Raw genomic sequence first — 21,324 nt, 5'->3', positions numbered from 1 at the left:
GCGCCTGGGTGGCTCAGTTGGTTAAGCGACTGCCTTCAGCTCAGGTCATGATCCTGGAGTCCCAGGATCGAGTCCCGCATCGGGCTCCCTGCTCGGCAGGGAGTCTGCTTCTCCCTCTGACCCTCCCCACTCTCCTGCTCTCTCTCTCTCATTCTCTCTCTCAAATAAATAAATAAAATCTTTAAAAAAAAAAAAGTAACTCTTCTTAGGAAATACTTACAGTTCATGTTGGGATATGACTTGCATTTTGAATTTTCAGTTAACTAACAAATATACTTGTAAACTTTGAAAACAAGTTTTGCTTCAGCAGTGAAAATTGTAATTTGATGTTTGTCAATTTGCAAAATAAAATCATGCATTTATAAACACTCCACAAATTTTTAATAATATTGTCGATGTCAATAAGAGGAAAGGGATTTTGAGTACAAGTAATGTAGAACTGTTCTTGTTTATGAAAGCCAAATCATAAGGTCTTGAACAATTGGCTCTTTATTTTCCTTTTCAATTTATTGCAGTTTGTTTTTGCTGTTTTGGGCCACCAGGCAGCATCAGATCATATTACTAAAACTTGTTTACATTAGCAACAAGCTAACTTGATTTTATTACTAGAATATGGATTATGATTTCCAACCAATTATTAAAATGTCGATGGTTTTCAAATAATCAACTTTGTCTTTAAGGTTTTTGGTTTGTTTTTTAGGTTATAGTTATATTCAGGATAGAAAGTGTACAAAAATATTAAGCAGAGAATAAGAAAATAATTTTTGTACAAGAGAGAAAGGAATACTTAAGGTTGCAGGGGTGTTGGACCTGTTGGTGTCATGTAGAATAACATGTACCAGGCCATAACTTTGGAGAGTATTTCTGAATTTTGACTGGCATACAAATGGAATTTAAAGTTTCATAAAAAGCTCCCTGTGGCCAAATAATGTATTTTTCACCTCTACAATTCACAATAACTTGTATGAAAACTTTCATACTAAAACTACAATAAAAGAACATGTACCTGGAAATGCTCCAATGAGTGTGAGTAATGCTGTAATCCCTGCTCATGACTTTAATTTGGGTGAACACTGGGAAAAGTCTGGCATGACCCCTGACATACACACACACACACACACACACACACACACACGGGCGCACGCGCCACCGGCATGACCCGACACACACACACACACACACACACACACACGGGCGCACGCGCCACCGGCATGACCCGACACACACACACGGACGCACGCGCCCCAAAGACATAGATAATAAAATATTCCTCATATTGTTCAAAATGGAATCTTGCTGCTACCCTTTACCCTCCTTCAGATGTCACTTAACTTTTTTCTACAATTATACTTAAGCATTTCAGAGAAGTGTAAACAAAATTTACTTTTGAGGCTCTTATTTCAAGGGTATTTTTGGCTAGACTGTCATCCATGTTAGGAATGGAATATGGAGCAGAGCCTTACATCTTAAAATACATTTTCACAAGCCTTTGAAGCACACTACGAGGCTGTTTCATTTTGTAAGTGCAGAAACCAAGGTCTGGGAGAGTGACTGCCCAAAACGCAGCTGGTGGCTGGCTGCGCCCACATCCCGAAGCCAAGATCCAGGTGCAGGTACGACGCATGACGTCACCGGCGGTGCCAGGCGGCGGCTCCGAGAGCTGCGGACGTGGGCTGGGCCGGAAGCGGTGCCGCAGGCTGCTCGCCTCGCTCCGCCCCACGCGAGCCGGTCGTTGCGCCTCCCAGGCGGCGGTCAGAGGAGCCGGAGTTGGGGGGCGAGGCGCCAGCCGGCCCCGCCCCTCAGGCCGGTCCCACCCATCAGGGCAGCCCCGCTCCTCCTGCCGTGGCGTGGCCGGGCGTGGCGCGAGGTGGGCGCTGCCGGTGAGTCCCACTTGGTGACGGCCGGCTCGGTCGGCGCCTGGGTGGGGAGGCGGAGAGGGAAATGGGCTGATCGGCCATTACGTTCTATCTTGCTAGCGCCAGCAGCCCTGTGGCGGCGACGACGATGGACCCGGAGCCCGCGAGCCGTGCGGAAGGAGGAGAAGCAGTTGCAGCCTCGGGAGCTGCGCCCGCCGCGACGTTCAGGGAATCGGCTCGGCAGGTAAGTGCGGCCGCCGAGGGAGGCGGCGGCGCGGAGGCGGGGGCCAGGAGAGCCCCGCCTCGTGTCTGTCTCGTCCGCCGGCTGCCCTCTCGGCCTGCCCTGCCTTCCCCCGAGCAGGCCGCCCACCGGAGATGCGTTTCGGGGCTCCTTCTCACGGTGGCCCCACGTCTGCCCAAAGACGCCGGCTTGGGGGAAAGGGCGGACGCCTCCCCACAGCCGGGCGGCCCTCCGCAACCCCTCCGCTGGCCGCGCCGCAGACCGTGGGGCTTGCGGGGGTGCTGCTCCAGCTTGGGGTCTGCGAGCGAGAGAAGGAAGGCGTGTCCCCGCAAGGCTGTCCTTAGAGTAACTGGAAGCCAGGTGACGGCGGCTTCAGACACTTCTCAGCCTCTGCGTGTGTAAGCGCCTGACTTGGCTTGTGCCCTTTGGTAGGCTGATAGCAGCTATGTGCTGAGCGTTTACAGGCTTTATTTCACTTAATCCTAATAACTTCTGCATGATGTGGGCGTTATCCCCATTTCACCCGCGAGGTAACCAAGGCTCGGAGCTGCCCAACAGAAACCTAATGGGAGCCACATTGTAAATTGTGCGTTTTCTAGTAGCCATATTAAAAAAATAAAAATAAATTTTCATGTTTTATTGTATATTATTAATATTTTATTGAATGTAATTTAACAAAAAACTTCAGTACGTAATTAATGTGAAAGTTAATCATGAGGTATTTTACATTTCTCTTTTTGGTACGAGTCTTAGAAATCCTGTGTGTGTGTTACACCTACTGCACATCTCGGTTTGAACTATTCTCATTTTATGGGAGCAATTAGCCACATGTGGCTGGTGGTTACTGTGCTGGATGGCGCAAGTTTAGAGAATTAGGTAAGGCTTGGAGGCTTGTTTTGTTTTGGATTTGGTAGTCTAAAGTAATAGTTTAGAATCTTTGGCCAAGTAAAACTAATGAAGAAATTGCTTTAACTGAAACCAGCTCAGGAGTATACAGTTTGGGCCATAAAAAACCTGAGTTGCTCCTCTGTAGAAATCTTCCCACCTTCAGTGAAAATGAAGCCTAATTTTTAGTAGCTTCGTTTTTGACACTAACTACTAAAATGTTAGTAAGACATTCCCCCAAACGACAGATTCCTAAGGGAAATAAGATGTAGTTTGCATGCACAAAAACTTTTCCACATACTAGTGTTTATATGGAATTTCTTGTTTGTCTCCTACTTAAGGAGGAAAGTAACCAGCAAGAAGGAATTCAGTGGCAACACTAATTGATTAGATTCATTTTCAGTTGAGACCTGTTGCTGACAGGTACAGATGAACTGGACCTCTAAGTCCACGGTCCTGGGTGTATTTTCCATTTGATTTTTCCTTCTGTTACTGTAATTGTTTTCACCACTGCGTCAAGCTTGGAATTGCTCTAATAGCAAAGTAAACATACCAGTATTGATTTACCAGCTAAATATTGTTTGAAGAGAGGTTTTTCCTTTTGGTTTAGTGATAGTGTGTTATTTTCATATTTTTGGTTGAAAAAAATAATAGATATCTAAATAGTAAAGGAGGCCGTTGAGCAGAAAGTAGAAAGTTATAGGAATACTCCCGTGGCCAGTATCTCACATTCACCAAAAGTAAGTTTGTGTTGTAATCATTCTGGGATTTCCTGTGCATATATAATCTCTTCTTTTGTGTTAAACACAAATGGATTCATACTATACAAACTATTTTCTAACTTTCCCTTTTTGCTCTCATTCACATTCCTGAAGCAGAAACATCTCTGGGAACCCCAGATCTATGCTTTTGAGTATAGTAAGAGAAAAGAGGCCAGTGAGGTGGGGACTTGGATGGAAGTTCACCTGGTCCCTAGACATGGTGAGCCATTCCTGCTCTATCTCATTTTTCCCCTTGAAATAAGATTTGGTTTATGGTTGTTCTGACTTCAACGTTACCTTCTGAACCATTACTCAGATCTGTGGACCCCTTCATCAGTTTGTCAGAACTGAGAAATTCCAAGTGCAGTGTAGGGAATGGAGTAAGAAATAGGAGCTTGGCTCTGTGTTTAGAATTTCATCTTAAACCAGGCCATACAGTACCTGTTGTGACATTTTATCAGGCAAGTTCTCTGACTAAACTTTTAACCAAAATCTGAGGCTCAGTATTATTAAAGAAGTTCAAATTTCAGTACTACTCATTCATTTATGTAGCACTTCCGCTACCAAGAACTTATGATGTACTAGGCACTATAGATTACAGGATATAGCAGTGAAGGATACACACTGTGCCTACTCCTCTATGTTGCTAGCTACCTAGTTGGGGAAGGTGGTACAGAATAAAATCCATGATGTGTAGTACATGTTTTAAAGAAGTTCTAGGTGCTATGAAAGTGTATAAAAAGAAGATTGCCATTAAAATCAGGCCCCAGGAGACTAGATAAAACAGATTTACAGTCTGGTGGTTAATCATAAAATTTGATAAAAAATGAATTGACAATACATCTATTAATTTTCTGGTGTTAGGAACCTCTTTTTTTCAGATCTTTGGAATTTCTTAAAATGGAATTTGTAGGGGCGCCTGGGTGGCTCAGTCGTTAAGCGTCTGCCTTCGGCTCAGGTCATGATCCCAGGGTCCTGGGATCGAGCCCCGCATCGGGCTCCCTGCTCGGCGGGAAGCCTGCTTCTCCCTCTCCCACTCCCGCTGCTTGTGTTCCCTGTCTCACTGTATCTCTCTCTGTCAAATAAATAAAATCTTTAAAAAAAAAAAAATGGAATTTGTAATATTGACAGTGAAATTTTTCTTACTAAGAGGTTTATTGTTTATCTGTAAAAAAGAAACATTTGCAAAATTCAGAGAATAACTTTCATTTATAATTGTTGGAAATTTTTCAACAAATTAATTTTCTGGTTGCTTTTATCCATCAATGCCTCCCTTCTCTGTTTCCCCTTTTTTATTCCCTAAGTAGAGGTCAGAATCACATGCCATAGATTGTCTCTCACAGATTTTTACTTGCCAGTTTGGTTCCTTATGATGAGGTGTTGACAGAAGTATAGCCTATGGGCCAATCCCACCAGCCACCTGTTATAATTATATAAAGCTTTATTTGAACACAGCTATACCTGATTATTATGTGTTGTCCATGGCTGCTTTCACAGAGTTTAGTAGTTGTGATAGAAGCTGTATGGCCTGCAAAGTCTAGACTATTTACCATCTGGCCTTTGTTTTTAAGAAAAAGTTTGCTTACTCCCGTTTAAGAAGATAAACCTAAAACTTGGGTTTTACTGTATCAAAAATTAATATTAAAATTTTTAAAGAAAGCCCTTAAATAAAGGTCTCCTTAATAAAAATCTTTATATGAAATGTTATTAGAGCAAATAAAATCCATTTTTAATTATATATTATGTATAGAGAATATTACTCAAAGTTTTGTTTAAACTTAACTAACTTTGGTATTGGAATGAAAAATATGAATCAAGGGATGCCTGGGTGGTTCAGTGAGTTAAGTGTCTGCCTTCGGCTTGGGTTGTGATCCCAGGGTCCTGGGATTGAGTCCCACATTGGGCTCCCTGCTCAGCAGAGAGTCTGCTTCTCTCTCTCCTGCTTCCCCTGCTTGTGCTCTCTCTCTCTCTGACAAATAAATAAAATCTTTTAAAAAAAAGGTAAAAGTATGAATCATATTTCAGCCTTCACCTTTGTAGGTTTAAAAAAAATCTTTTGGAAGGAATATACCCAAGAGTGAGAGTTAATGGAGATAGTAGCTAAGTTTATACTGTTATGATCCAGCTGGAATGTTTTGATTTATTAAAGTTGTCTAGGGAAGGTAAAGTAGTTGAGCCAGTGAGAGATAGCCCTTCTCCTTTGCCTTTGTCTAAGGAAGGAAAAATTGAGCCAATGAGAAATTGCTAGAGCGAGCGGTGAGAAGCTGCTTCTGCTCTGTGGTGGTGGAACAGGTCACGGTGATGTACCCTGAAAGGTCTCAGCTCTATTCATTGACTGGAACCGTTGCTTTGGCATTAGATCCATTCAGATAGTGTGACGACTGGAGATCTCACCCAACTTCTCTTTCCCTTGCTTGTAAAGGGGTCCACAGATCTGAGTAATGGTTCAGAAGGTAACGTTGAAGTCAGAACAACCATAAACCAAATCTTATTTCAAGGGGAAAAATGAGATAGAGCAGGAATGGCTCACCATGTCTAGGGACCAGGTGAACTTGGTAGACCATTTTTTTTTTTTTTTAATTTTAAAGATTCTATTTATTTATTTGTCAGAGAGATGGGGCGGGGAGAACAAGCAAGGGGAGTGGGCAGGCAGAGGGAGAAGCAGGCTCCCCACTGAGCAAGGAGCCTGATGCAAGACTCCATCCCAGGACCCCAGGATCATGACCTGAGCCGAAGGCAGATGCTTAACCGACTGAGCCACCCAGGTGTCCCCATGGTGGACTGTTCGTTGTCCATTTTGTTTATGGACATTATAAATGGGTTGGTCTTCCGTTGTTAAGGGCTGGGATTTGTTTGAACTCTCAAGACAGGCTAGGGAGAATTGTGGCTTTTGTTTTTTCAGGTTAATACATAGATAGCCCATGCTGTCAAGGTTTTCATGATCTCAGTTCGCTATACAGCAGTTATAGTTGCTGTCAGTGATGTCTTCACGTGTCGTGGAGCAATGCATGTGGCTTTTAGGTTGGATATACCTGGATTCACATCCTGGCTAATGACTAAACTTACCTTTGGGAGCTGAAGAATAGAGAGTCATATATATTTTCTAAGAAGGAACTTAGAGGATTAAGAGGAAATACGACAAAAATGAAGTTACTTATATTTGCATAACTGGGCAATTCTAGTCCACTATTTTTATCAGTATAATCCCATCTCTGCAACTGCAGTTCAGAGAACTTTCTTTCTTACTGGTTGAACAACATCCATGGCTTTAAATTGTGTGGTCATATCCACAAGTATAGGAATCCTTATAGAGGACAAAATTTTTGAACTCTGGACCATCCTAGAGAATCCCGCCAATGGGGACTTTAATTGTTGCAGTCCTGTAGTCCTGTATCATTTTGTTTGGTTTAGTTTTAAAATTATATCGGTAATACATGAGCATAGTCTCATCACAAAACAAACAACAAAATACAAAAAAGAGTAACAGGCCCCCATGACTACTCCCTTACCTGTACCTCCTCACCTGTCTCAGTACCTGTCCCTAGGAGTAACCACTGCTGGGTTTTTCTTCACAGTTGTACTGTGCCTTTTTGAAGTATTCTAGTAAGGAGATGAAATAAAGGCTTTGTTAGGAGTTAAAACTTGAGGCAGGATAACAGTGAAAAGCTCTTTGTCCTCTCCCACAATATGCATTTACCTTCAGTTGGGAACATGGGTATATATTTGAGGTAAAAATAGTATTTCCCTAGGAATGAAATTTGGATGTAATTAGAATTCCATAGACTATTGTACTAAAATTTGTAAAATCCTTTTACTGTCAGGAAAACTCTGTTGTCACCTATGCGTTATTGACTAAGAAATCTGAAAGCTCAGCGATAGAACACTTATGGCTTGTTTTCCAGATTTGATCTACAAATGAGTTTTATTTGGATTGCACAGTGCTTTAAAACATTTTTTTCAGTTTAAATGTCTTCGTTGGGAATGCTTTCTCCACAGGGTCTACCTTTCCCTATACAGTTTTGCTCACTTTTGGCGCCGCTTGGCCTTAAAAGGCATTTTAATTTGGAACTCCTGTTTTGAGAAAAGGAGAGAAGCAGAGTTAAGTCGAATGGGTTTTGTTTTGTCCACATGTAGCTAAGCCTAAATCCAAAGATTTAGGAGAGTTCCCTGCCATGAACCGTTATTTTATTTTATGTCTCTAATATACGTATATGTGCATCTATATGATTTTCCTTTGATATTACACATTAATCTGTAAATAACATTATTCTTTAAAACGACTGATGTCCAGAGTGTCTTTGCATATTATATAGCATTGGAATTGCTATGTTTTGACGTGTGGTGCTTGATTTCTTAGCTGCTGACTTCAAAAAAGTTTATTTGGTTAAATTCTATTTTTTACCCTCAGCAGTGAGTATGTAGATGTTTGCCTTATTATTCATTAAACTCTACATTTATGTTATTGATACTCTTGTGTGTGTATGATGTCTTAATTTAAAAAAAAAATTTAAGGATTGGTTTATGTTTCTTTTTTCCCTAAGATAAAGCAACCAATAATTTGTTTGCCATATGAAAGAAAATTAACCTCCCTTGAAACTCATTATCTTAACTTATTATTGTCATTAGATGAATAGTGAAAGAGGCTTTGAAAATGTAGAACTGGGAGTCATAGGAAAGAAGAAGAAAGTCCCGAGGAGAGTCATCCACTTTGTAAGTGGTGAAACAATGGAAGAATACAGCACAGATGAAGATGAGGTTGATGGCCCGGAGAAGAAAGATGTTTTGCCTACTGTTGATCCGGTAGGTCTGATGCTTTTGTCAGTAGTTTTTTATGAGACTCACACCCTGCCTACTGCGCTAAGAAGTCACTGTCACTAGTTTTTTCAATTGATTTGTTTCCTCTTAAACATCAAATGGAAGGGACCTTTTGAGGTTTAAATCAAGTATGTTTTGATTATAAAAATATGCAGTATGATTTTGGTAGAAAATAATATTTTTACAAATATGGATGGAAATATTTCTGCATTTCAGTAGTCTGAGATAGTTTGAGTGTCAGAGTTGTTGTCAGGGTGGCTAGGTTTCTTTAAGATTTATCTTACTAAATAGAGTGCTTGAATTCCAGTCCCTTTGAATTAAGGACTATGCTGCCATAGTAGTTTCCACCTAAAATTTAGGATTTGTCAGTTCTTTTTCACATCATTGCCCCAAGTTTTGATTGGAAGGTAGGAGTGTACAGTTCTTATCTTTATGTGCCTCATCAGCTAAATTTAAGAATTTCTAAATTATACATGATTTAACTATAAAATTATAGGGCAAGCTGTACATTCTTTAAAAGTAGTGTTGCCCTTGTAAGTAGTCTCTGGAGAGTTTAGTTGATCAATATTTACTGACTTTCTAGTAGGTACTGTTTTAGGTCCTGGTGATACAGCCATGCATGGGCAACACAAATTTTTGCTCTTGTATGCTAGTGGCCAGGCAGGGAATAAATACATACTATAATTACCAGACTGCAAAGTGCTGTGAAGAAGGGTAGCAGGATAGAGAATTATTACTTTGTATTTGATTTAAAAAATGTTACTACTAGTATTTCATCAGATTTGGCTTTTTTTTTTTTTTTTAAAGATTTTATTTATGTATTTGACAGAGAGCGACACAGCGAGAGAGGGAACACAAGCAGGGGGAGTGGGAGAGGGAGAAGCAGGCTTCCCGCTGAGCAGGGAGCCTGATGCGGGGCTCGATCCCAGGACCCTGGGACCGCGACCTGAGCCGAAGGCAGACACTTAATGACTGAGCCACCCAGGGGCCCCTAGATTTGGCTTTTGATAGATTTTGGTTATTCAAAAAATATTAGATCCAGAGTCTCTACTATGGAATATATTCAAAGGGCCGTGCAGTATACTCTGATGGCATTTCTAAATGCATGCAGAATATTATAGAGGTGTTTCATGCACTGGGAGAATTGTTGGAATAAGTATTTTTCTTTTAAATTACTTTGAAGGGGTTAATTCTTATTTGTCTGTATACATTTGTATTTATCTGTATGCTTTTAGAAGTCATGGTCTCAATAGTTGCTCTCTATTACATAGAAAGTGATAATAAAAGCATTGCATAATAGGGCGCCTGGATGGCTCAGTCAACTGACTCTTGGTTTCGGCTTAGGTCATGATCTCTGGGTTGTGGGATTAAGCCCTGCATTGGGCTCCACGCTGAGTGTGGAGTCTGCTTGTCCCTCTCTCTCTCTGTTCTTCCCCTGCTCACACATATTCTCTTTCTCAAATAAATAATAAATAAAATCTTTAAAAAATAAAAGCATTGCATAGAAAAAAATGCATCCTTACTACTTGCCTAAAAAACAAGCTTTATTGAAATACAGTTCACATAGCGTACAATTCACTGACTTAAAGTTACAGTGATATGGCTTTTAGTATATTCATAGATGTGCACAACCATTACCATAGTCAGTTTTAGTACATTTGCAGCACCTCTGAAAGAAACTCAGTACCCTTGTGTTATCATTCCTTATCCTTCATCTCCCCAACTCCTGATAATCACAATCTACTTTCTATAGATTTCCCTGTTATGTACATTTCATAGAATGAAATCATATAACAAGTGATCTTTTGTAACTGGTTTCTTTCATTTAGCATGTTTTCAAGGTTCATCCATGTTATAGCATGTGTCAGAATTTCATTCCTTTTTTTGATATACCACATTTGTCAGTACATGAACATTTGGGTTATTTCCACCTTTTGGCTACTATGAATACTGCTGTGAACATTTTGGATACAGGTTTTAATTTCTCTTGGTTATGTACCTATGAGTGGAATTGCCAGGTCATATGCTAACTATATTTAATCATTTGAGGAACTGCCTTGTTCTTTATTCTGTTGATAATGGTGACATTGATTTTTGGCTGTGAAACTAGCCTTACATTCCTAGGATAAAACCCACTTGATCATGGCATATAATTCTTTTCATATGTTGATGGATTTAGTTTGCTAGTAATTATTGGGAATTTTTGCACCCATATTCATAAAAAATACAGGTCTATAATTTTCTTGTGATGTCTTTGTCTGGTTTTGGTTCCAGAGTACTACTGGCCTCATAAAATGAGTTAAGAACTGTTCCTCCTTCTTCTGGGTTTTTTGTTGGTTGATTTTTTGGGAAGAGTTTGTGAAGAATTGGTATTAATTCTTATTTAAATGTTTGGTAGACCTCATCTTGTGAAGCTGCCTAGGCTTTTCGTTGTGTACAGCTTTTTGATTCTGAAATTGTCTTATTTTTAAGTCCATTTTGGTAGTTTTGTTTATTTCATATAAGTTATCAAATTTGTTGTCATGCAGTTGTTCATAGTATTTCTTTATAGTCCTTTTTATTTTTTCATTTCTGATTCTAGTTATTTGGGTCTTCTTTTTTCTTGGTCAGTTTAGTTTAGCAAATTTTGTTGATCTTTTCCAAGAACCAGCTTTTGGTTTCAGTGATTTTCTCTCTTGTTTTTTCTCCATTTCATTGGTTTTCACACTAGTCTTTATTATGTCCTTCCTTCTGCTTGTTTTATGTCTAGTTTGCTCTATTTTTTCCAGTGTCTTAAGGTGGAATGTTAGGTTATCTTTCTTCTTTATTAATTAGCTATGAATTTTCCTTTAAGAACTGTTTTAGTTATGTCTCATAAGATTTGTATGTTACACCTTCATTTTCATCCATCTCAAAGTATTTTCTCTTTGACCTATTGGTTGTTTGAGAGTATGTTATTTACTTCCCATATATTTGTTAAGTTTTCATATTTTATTTTATTTTTATTTTATTTTATTATTTTAATGTTCTTGATTTTTCTTTTCTTTTCTTTTAAGTAGGCTCCATACCCAGCTTGGAGCCCAATGTGGGGCTTGAACTCACAACCCTGAGATCAAGACCTGAGCTGGGTTGGACATTTAACCGACTGAGCCACCCAGATTCTCCTGTTCTTGATTTCTAATTTCACACCATGTGGTTGGAGAATATACTGGTATTATTTCTCTCCTTTTAAATCTATTGAAGTTTGTTTTATGGCTTAGCATGTGGTCTTTGAGAATGTTCTGTTTGTACTTGAGGAGAATGTAGATTCTATTGTAGTTAGGTCCCATGTTCAGTAGATGTCTGTTAGGTCTGGTTGGTTCATAGTGTTTTTCAAGTCTTCTATTTCCTTGTTGATCTGCCTAGTTGTCCTATTCGTTATTGACAGTGGGGTATCAAAGTCTCCAACTGGTACTGTTGAGTTGTCTATTCCCTTCATCTCTGTTGGTTTTTGTTCTTTTGAGCCCCTTCTACTGAATTTTGCTTTTCTGTTATTGCGCTTTTCAATTCCAGAATTTCCATCTGGTTCTTGTTATTTTTTTTTTTAAGATTTATTTATTTGTTTTAGGGAGAGAGGGAGAGCATGGGGGTAGGGGTAGAGGGAGAGAGAATGAGAGAAACAGACTCCCCGCTGAGTGCGAAGCCCTACAACATGGGGCTCTCTTTCATGAACCTGAGCCGAATCAAGTCGGATGCTTAATTGACTGAGCCACCCAGGTGCCCCCCTTGTTAATAATTTTTATCTCTTTATTGATATTCTCTATTCAATGCAGCATTGTTATACCTTCCTTTATTTCTTTAATTATGGTTTCCTTAGTTCTTTGAACATACTTATAAAAGTTACTTTGACTTTTTTTCTGTTAAATCCAACATCTAGTCACTCACGGGTAGATTCTATTGCCTGCTTTTCTCCCTGTGCATAGAGTATACTTCTGTTTCTTTGTATGTCTCTTAATTTTTTGTACATTTTAGACAATATATTGCAACAACTCTGGGTAATGCCCTTGCCTTCTCCCCCCCCGCCCCCCCAGCCTTTAGTTTAGCCTGCATCTTCATAGAATCTAAGAACTTCCTCTCAATTACCTCTCACCACAGTCTCCACTGATTTTAAGAGCACCCTTTGGGCTTGGACGTTTCCAGCTCTGTTGCAAATGAAGTCATTTCATTTGGGAAGAAATTAGGAGCTATCTGTTTTATGGCCTACTTTTCCTCCTGGGCAAAACCTCTTAGCCAGAGCTCTGAAGTTGGGGCTAGGGACAGTGTTGCATTCCTGAGTGACAGCCCTACTTTAGGAGCTGAGTGCTTGGTGAAGGTGGGAAGCAGTAGCCTTAGATCTTTCTGGTTTTTTTCACTGCCTCATGAACAGAGGCTGTCAGTGCCCTGGGATTCTCAGTGGCACCATGCCCATGGTAAAGCCTCCATTCCATAAATGGGCTGACAGAAGAAGGGAGCTCCCACCTGTCAACTGCACTCACCTGAAACTTAGGCTCAGTAATAGGTGGCTTGTGGGCAAGATCAGAAATGCCAATTGATGTTCTGTCATGCAGTATTTGTCTTTCTGTGACTGGCTTATTTTACTAGCATAATGTCTTCAAGGTTCATCTATATCGTTGTATATGGTAGGATCCCCTTCTTTTTTTTTTTTTTTAAACATTTTATTTATTTATTTGACAGAGACACAGCTAGCGAGGGAACACAAGTGGGGGGTTGGGAGAGAGAGAAGCAGGCTTCCCGCGGAACAGGGAGCCCGATGTGGGGCTCGATCCCAGGACCCTGGGATCATGACCTGAGCCGAAGGCAGATGCTTAATGACTGAGCCACCCAGGCGCCCCAGGATCCCCTTCTTTTTTTAAGGCTGAATTTTCCATTATATATATTATCACATATTCTTTATCCATTCATTCATCAGTGGACATTTAGGCTGTTTCTACCTCTTGGCTATTAGGAAGAATGCTACAGTGAAGATGGAGTGGAAATATCTCTTTGAGGTCCTGATTTCAGTCCTTTTGGTTAAATACCAGTATTGTAAATGGGGAAAACAACAGGATAGAGAAAACACAGCAATGTTGTAAAAACATACGTGCTCAGGAAAAGACTGGGAAAATATACTAAAATGTTAGTGATAATTATCTACAGGTGGTGGAAAAATGGGTGACTTAGATTTTCTTTATACTTTGCTCCATTTTCTAAGTGTTCTATAAAAAATAAGCATTACTTTTGTAATATAAAAATAAGATGGGGCACTTGGGTGGCTCAGTCATTAAGCGTCTGCCTACGGCTCGGGTCATGATCCCAGGGTCCTGGGATCGAGCCCCGCATCTGGCTCCCTGCTCCACGGGGAAGCCTGCTTCTCCCTCTCCCACTCCCCCTGCTTGTGTTCCCTCTCTCGCGGTGTCTCTGTCAAATAAATAAATAAAATCTTTAAAAAAATGTTTAAAAACAAAAAAAGATAGCAAGTCTGAATAGTTCTTGTTAAGGAAGAGGTGGATACTCAATTATTCAGGAAGAGATGGATACTTAAATTTTTGGAGAAAAAAATGAATCAGCTTGAGTTTGCACCATAAACTGGAAGTCTTGAAGACCAAGATCTGGCCCGTTTCTCTTATCACTGGGGTGACGGGGGTGGTAGTGATGCTGGCAGTGGTGGCAAGGTTCCAGGCTCTTGAGTCATCTGTCCTTTTGATTCAGTAAGATCAGCGCCTAAACAAGAGCCCCATACATTCATTCTGTGTAATTGTGTGTGATAGTGATAGATGTTATTCAGGGATCCTTATCCAGTTCCTCAGCTCTGGAGCAGGTTTGACTCTTTGGTAGTCACTGCATGGATATTAGCAATTGTTCTCTCTAGAAACAACCACAGGAGAATTGGTCCACTGGGAAATATATGCTTTCCTTCAAAAACCTGCTTAATCCTTTTCTAAGTAGTTTCTTGGCCCTGTCGTTATCATGTGTTACAGAGACTGGTTCCATTCCCTATATTACTGCACTGTCCCATTTGCTATAAAAACTGTAAGGTAAACACTAAGATGAGAGCATCTTAAACAGAGTCCCTAAAATAACCCTTATCCCCAAGTAAGAGAAATGCTTCCAGCTCTGAATATAGAAGGTACAGTAGATTTGATTGAGAGAGTCCTAAGTATACAGTATTTTTTTAGTTGAATGTATTTGTTTGCTTGGACACTCATTCTTGTGTAAATAGAGATAAAAGAGCTAACTCACTTCTGTGTCTTTTCAAGAATATTATCACAGAAATCTGCATACCTGCTTTTCAAGAGAAGACTGTTGTGTGTTTCCCCCATTTCTCTTTAGCCCATCTACCCAGACTTACAGATATTCTTGTGTCTGCTGTTTTAATACCTTATAATCATGAATATATATCTTAGCTAAGAAGATTATGTATAATTTCATTGTTTTTCTCCTTCCTGGAAACAATATTAAAATAATATTAATAATAATTATTGTTATTTGAGCGATTATTCTATACTATACTTTCTTTTGGTAAACAGAAGTATTAGTACGATGAAGCATGCTTATATTACTGATTTCATCCACAGAAGCAAACTGTTGTCTGTGTGGCAAGCTTCACAGAAGTGTTCAATGGGAATGACAGCACCAAGATTAACAACGGAATTGTGCAGTGTAGATTGCCTTCTGCCATTGGTCCTACTTTACTAAATATACACTGAGCTTGTCTTGGGTTATATGGTCTAGGCCTTTCTTAATCCTTTTTTTTTTTTTTTTTAAGATTTTATTTATTTGTTAGAGAGAGAGCGAGCACAAGTAGGCAGAAGTGGCCCGCAGATGGAGAGGGAGAAGCAGGCTCCCTGCTGAGCAGGGAGCCTGATGCGGGACTCGATCCCAGGACCCTGGGATCATGACCTGAGCCGAAGGCGGACGCTTAACCGAATGAGTCACCCAGGCACCCCTGGGCCCTTCTTAATCCTTAAAGAAACAAAAGAGCTCACGTTGCCACTTACTGGTCACTTATTTTCCCATCATTGAAAGTTCATTTGATGTGCTCTTACTTATCCTGCTTACTTTCTCTGAATCTTAATTTCCTTACTGTACTCTAAGTATGTTGTACTGTATGATTTCTTAAGGTCCCTTTGTATTTACTGCATTCTATCTCTGATGTGCTTATGAACAGTGAAGACAAAAAAAGCAGCAGGACAGGAGCAGAGGCTCTAGATTGTCAATTCATAAATAAGACTATGACTTACCAACTCCATTTTAGTGGCTGCTACTTTCTTTGGTTATTCCACAGGCTTAGGGTGGTGGTAGTTATATGGGTAAATATAAAATGTCTTTGTAGAATTCTGTCTGTAGAGCTTTAAATGTTTAATTAGATTGTAGTCTGTAATGCTATCTATAGAATATTCTGTGTGCCAACCAAATATTTGATTACTTCATTCTGGCCTAAATATACAGAATGGGTTTAGGTATGAAGGTTGCTAACCTGACTTTTTGTTGCAGACAAAACTCACCTGGGGCCCCTACTTATGGTTTTACATGCTTCGAGCTGCCACGTCAACCCTTTCAGGTATTACTTTTCTATTTGAATATTGTATAACTACTATAATATGCTCCAAGAACAAGAACTTTACCAAATGGGGTGTTTCCAAAGTGAAGGGGAAACAATAGTGAATTAATCACTCTGTTCTCAGCAGCTAGCTAGCGTTGGAAGATATTAATCTAACTTGTACTTCACTTTAAAACATTCTTCAGTTTCAAATTGTGGGTTTTTTTTAGAGAACTGAAAAATGGCTTTATTAATTTATTTTATATTAATTTTTATGTTTTTGAACCTTCTCTGTTAGCAACTGTTTTGCTATTTTGTTATATGGTTTCTTACTGATACTATTCTTACTCTGACTGTTCTAGAGCCTGTATTATATAATTCATTTATTTTTAATTTCATTAATATTTCGTATCTTAAGTTGAGCTATAAACTAAGTCAGATTTGAAGGAAATGAATTATCAACTTAGGACTTCTATCATTTTTTGCTTTTTATTAGAGGTAATTTTGAATAGTAATTCATTCAAGAAACATTTACTGAGCACTCAGTATTACTAGACAGTGTGGTGTAAGGAAAAGCTTTACTTTCAGACCTGGATTACATTTTGGATCCTTCATCAGCCTCTCTGAGTCTAACCTTTCACAGTGCCTGCCATGTGGCAGGCACTCAGGGAATGTTACAGTGCAAGCCGTTACTCCCCCATAGCCTAATGATGTCCCAGCCCTCTAAGAGTATCTGTTTTTCTTGAAAAATAGACATGTAATAGATAATTATAATACATGGTGATACATGTATAATTGGAGGTATGAGCAGAGTGTTGTTGGGAACCCAGAAGGAGCCACTAGTGCCTCTTGAGGAAATCAAGGAAGACACAGAAGAGATGTATTGAGTGTTCATAATCTTTTGTATTCTTACAATGCCTTGCACATAGAAGGTGCTCAAGAAGTGTTTATGGAATTGTATAAGCCATTAACTTTTGTGTTTTTTTTGTTTGTTTTTTGCCATTTAACTTTTGTATCTTTAGTGTGTGACTTTCTTGGAGAGAAGATTGCATCTGTTTTGGGCATCAGCACCCCAAAATACCAATATGCCATTGATGAGTATTACCGGATGAAAAAGGAGGTGTGTCTCCTTTTTACATTTTTTTGATTCAGTTTGGTTTACTGTGGACTTCATGGGTTGTGTAATGAGCATATATATCCTCTCTAGCCACCCAAAAGAGAGCTCCCTTAGGGTAGGCATTTCATTCTAGAGTTACTAATTAATCAAGTTAGATATTTTTAATTTATATACTTATTTTTTAACATTGAAATTTCCCTAGGATCTTTGTGTGAGACTAAGCTAGATTTCATTGTGCTGGGTGTTATGTGAGGTGCCTTATAAATGTTTCTTATTTAATCTTCATACATCTCTCTTTGGATTATTATTCCAGTTTTCAGATGAGGAAATAAGACAGTCTCTGTACTTAGAACCTGTAGACTGTAGTAGGAGAAGTGGAGGATTTGAAGCACAGAAAATTACAAGTACTAGAAATGTGTAAGTGCCAGGTGTTAAGGCACAAGGAGGTGAGGCAATTTTGTCTGCAAATGTAGTGAGGTCTTAGGGTTGGGGTGAAATGAATTTAGCCTCAAGGAATAAGAAAAGTTTAGCTCTTAAGAGCATAGGCTGAAGAACCAAAGGGTCCGAATTCAAATTCTGACTCTGCCACTTCTAACTTTGCCACCCTTGGGCAAGATACTTAACCTTTGTAAGCCTCAGTTTCTTCATCTTTATAATGAGGAAAAGTGTGGCATCTATATTCAGGGTTGCTCTGAGGATTAAATGAGTTGATATAGAAAATGCTTAGGACAGCACCCAGTGTTATATTGGTGAGCATGAAATAAATATTAAAATCTTCTATTATCCTTCAAGCAAATGGAGGGGGAATTCGGCTAAAGCTAGAATGTAGGGGCCTGAGGCTCAGTTGTGTATTTGGAGCAGTGGCAGGAATGGTGCTTTGTCACTGGAGCAGAGTGCAACGGGAGAGTGGCTGGACACAAATCTGGAAAAGGCAGCTGACTTTATATTTGTTACATGGTTTCAAAAATGGTTTCTGAACAAATGAGTGTTTTTAACACTTCCAGCCATGTTTAGAGCCTCATTACCTAATCTGGACCATTGTAAATGACTCCTCCATGTTTTTCTTGTTGTCTCTCAAGCAAGCTCTAAATTAATCTTCTTGACAGGTTACTGTAACCTGTACTGTAAGTCTGTACTACAAACTACCAATACTGCGTTGACCAATACAATTGCCACTTCCTCCGTGAATGCAGTAGTTCTGGAACTAGAAATTATCTGTATACTAGCTGCTTAGGGGAACAATAACCATGTTATGCCGTTTAGTGAATAGACCACCCCATTCTGCTGAATAGGCTGCTAACCTATAATTGAAGTGATACAGTATTTAGCTGTTTTTTATTTAGATTAGAATTGATCTGAAAAGATACAGCCTTTGTCAAAGTTAATTCAGGACTCATCTAAGCAGTGCTGTACCATGCTTTAAAAATAACTTCCCTTTCCTTAAAATGTCATATGATAGTTTCCATTTTAGTTTGGGAACAGGGGACAAGGAGGTATGTCTTGTCTTAATTAGACCAAACTGAATTGGACATGACACTCATGTTTTAGTTAAAAAAAAAAAAGGAGGCACAAGCAGTTGAAAAGTGGGAAACAAATACTATTCCTTTGGGGCATTTATATTTTATCTATTCTTGATTATTTCCTCTTTTTAGGAAGAAGAAGAAGAAGAAGAAAACAGGATGCCTGAAGAAGCAGAAAGACAATACCAGCAGAATAAACTGCAGGCTGATTCCATTGTCCAGAGGGATCAACCAGAAACAGTGGTATCCAGTTCATTTGTGAATCTCAATTTTGAAATGGAGGGAGACTGTGAAATAATTATGGAAAGCAAACAAAATCCAGTCTCTGTCCCGCCATAGAATGACTATCAAACTTCAAACTTTAGGGTTTTTGTAATACCAGGAACTTTCACATTCTTTATTCAGTGGGACTTAATACAATTATTTATATTTTAAATTATTATCTGGAAAGGGAAAAATGTTTCTTCATTCTTAGGCTCTATCTAGCAAAAGCCAGATCTGAAATTTGATATTTGTACTGTGCTTTTACTGTGTGTCACATTAGTGCTTTGGTTTTAAAATGTTCTTTAAAGAAATTAAGGACATTCTAGAGCCCTAATTGCCAATTAAGCGTTAAATTATCAAGCTTGTCTGTTATTGGTGTTTTAAGAAAAAAATAGTTAAATTACTAAGACTAATTGGAGCTGATCTTCCTAGTCTCAGATTAAAATGAGGATTTTCCCCCCTTAGATTTTCTCATGTTGTTTTACATTTATATATCTAACCATTACATTAATTTCATACTAAGGATGGTTCACTGAGTGTGTAATAAAAGGAGCAAGACAAAAGCACTTTGATTTTTCTTTCCTTGAGAATATTTTATGAAAAGCTGGTTAAGTTGATAACAACACCAATTCTAAGATGGGTTTCCATTTTTTAATGCAGGTTACTTAATCTTACATTCTTTTTCAGCAGTTATTCAAATTAAATAACTAGCTTTGAACATAACATTAAAAACACTAGTTATGGGATGTATTTATTAATGTATTTGTATTCAAGGGGTAACATCTAGTGATTATCCACATGGCATCCTGGTTTTGTCACTCTGGGCCCTGAGTGTTTCCTGTGGGCCAAGTAGTTGGAGGGAGGAGGGTGGGCTGAGGGGCAGATGAAGACTGGAGCCTTCAGAGGCTTACTGTTGAATATCGTACAAGGTGCCCCGGTAGCATAGTGAAGTCAGCAGTCATTCTCTTCTTTGAAGTTAACAACGGTAAAGTGGACAGTTTACTTAACCCGGGTTTGGTCAGCTCTCTGGAGCCCACTGTGCTATTGGCAACATTTACCCAAGTATAATATGAAACTAATTTTGAAAATACTCGTAAATATGCGCTCATAATCTTATGAGAGCTCTGTATGATTTTGATTAAACTAAATGTGGTTAAGGAAGAATGTACGGAGTATTTCAGAAATGCTGCTCTTAAAAGCCTATTCACAGACTTAGAGCTTTCACAGATTAATCGTTCTAAACAGCATTAAGCTGTCAATCTTAAGTATTTTTATATAAAATATGGCTTCAAAGAAACTCCTAACATAGGTACAGCGGAGCTGTTATGGAAATCTGTTATCAGTATGAACATCTGGCCACTAAGTTCTTCAAATGAAATTTGAAGGATTTGGAAAAGATAATTTTTCACTCGGAATCTTCAGTTACATGGATTTGTCATATGGTAGTTATTCATGGTATGTGATGGTGATTTTTGGTTATGGTTGTAAACTCTTTAATTTAGTACTTAAAGGATTAATCTTCAGATCATGTAATTAATGTCACCCTAAATTATAGTTTACCAGTAGCTCTAAAACATGCTAACCCGACCTCTTCCCTCTAATTTGTTTTTAATTTCATTTGAGATAGGACCTCCAACTCAGATATTTATTGGGTTATCCAGGGAAGGCATGCATATCTAATGATGATCTGAATCTTTTCTCCCTAGAGGCACTAGATCTGAAAGCTTACCTAGAAACTTTTCTGATTGTAGAAGGAAGATTATGAAAGTTTTGTTTCTTAAATTTCACTTTCTCTAATTGTCCAACAGTGGCCAGTTTGAAATGTTTATATAGTTATTCACTGTGCCTTAAATCTTTATACTTTATGCAAACTATAAAATTTCCCAAAAATGAATTAAATGGTTTTGTCTTATTTTGAAGCCTCTTTTACTTTTCCTTCCTTTTCGACCCTTTTTATAATTACTATTCCCCCTGGATCATAGTTCATGATATTTTACCCTCTTCTAATTTTTCTTCTCATAAAAAACCGAAACAGAACAGTATAATTGAGAACTTGAATTAACAAATTCTCTAACAAAAATCCTTAACAAAATGGAGTTGAATTTTAGAAAATGTGACCCTAGTACCAGTTAATAAAGCTAGATAGATTTTTTTTATACCAGTGATTTTAATTAAAGTGAAATAGTAACTTGAATACTTTTTACTGAAACATCCTATAAAAAGAAACATCATCTCCAAACACTTCTAACCCAGAAATGAAATGGCTCTATTCTAATGAATGGGAAGTTTATAATCTATGATACAGATAATACTTTAGAGGACTCAAGG

General features: G+C 38.7%; 1 protein-coding gene across 1 annotated transcript; it reads left to right on the top strand.

Annotated features, from left to right (window-relative positions):
* Positions 1 to 1,727: 1,727 nt before the first annotated feature.
* FAM177A1 (family with sequence similarity 177 member A1) lies at positions 1,728 to 20,915 on the top strand. Its single transcript, XM_006732224.3, has 6 exons — positions 1,728 to 1,880; positions 1,977 to 2,100; positions 8,370 to 8,543; positions 16,050 to 16,116; positions 17,118 to 17,215; positions 18,865 to 20,915. Exons 2-6 carry the CDS (start codon positions 2,005 to 2,007, stop codon positions 19,069 to 19,071), a joined length of 642 nt encoding a protein of 213 aa, XP_006732287.1. The 5' UTR covers positions 1,728 to 1,880; positions 1,977 to 2,004; the 3' UTR covers positions 19,072 to 20,915.
* Positions 20,916 to 21,324: the final 409 nt, after the last annotated feature.

Source organism: Leptonychotes weddellii, chromosome 9, assembly GCF_054177405.1.
Source record: "Leptonychotes weddellii isolate Sample4059 chromosome 9, ASM5417740v2, whole genome shotgun sequence".
In the NCBI taxonomy this organism is placed as follows: Eukaryota; Metazoa; Chordata; class Mammalia; order Carnivora; family Phocidae; genus Leptonychotes; species Leptonychotes weddellii.
The sequence above is the reverse complement of the archived record's forward strand: the minus strand, read 5'-3'. Positions and strand labels throughout refer to the sequence as shown.

What these genes read in the sequence shown, in the direction of transcription:
- FAM177A1 (XM_006732224.3), top strand. Translation starts at nt 2,005, where the DNA reads ATGGACCCGGAGCCCGCGAGCCGTGCGGAAGGAGGAGAAGCAGTTGCA. An exon ending in TTTTGCCTACTGTTGATCCG is followed by an intron (nt 8,544 to 16,049) that starts GTAGGTCTGATG and finishes TTTTTGTTGCAG; the next exon opens with ACAAAACTCACCTGGGGCCC. An exon ending in TGCCACGTCAACCCTTTCAG is followed by an intron (nt 16,117 to 17,117) that starts GTATTACTTTTC and finishes TTGTATCTTTAG; the next exon opens with TGTGTGACTTTCTTGGAGAG.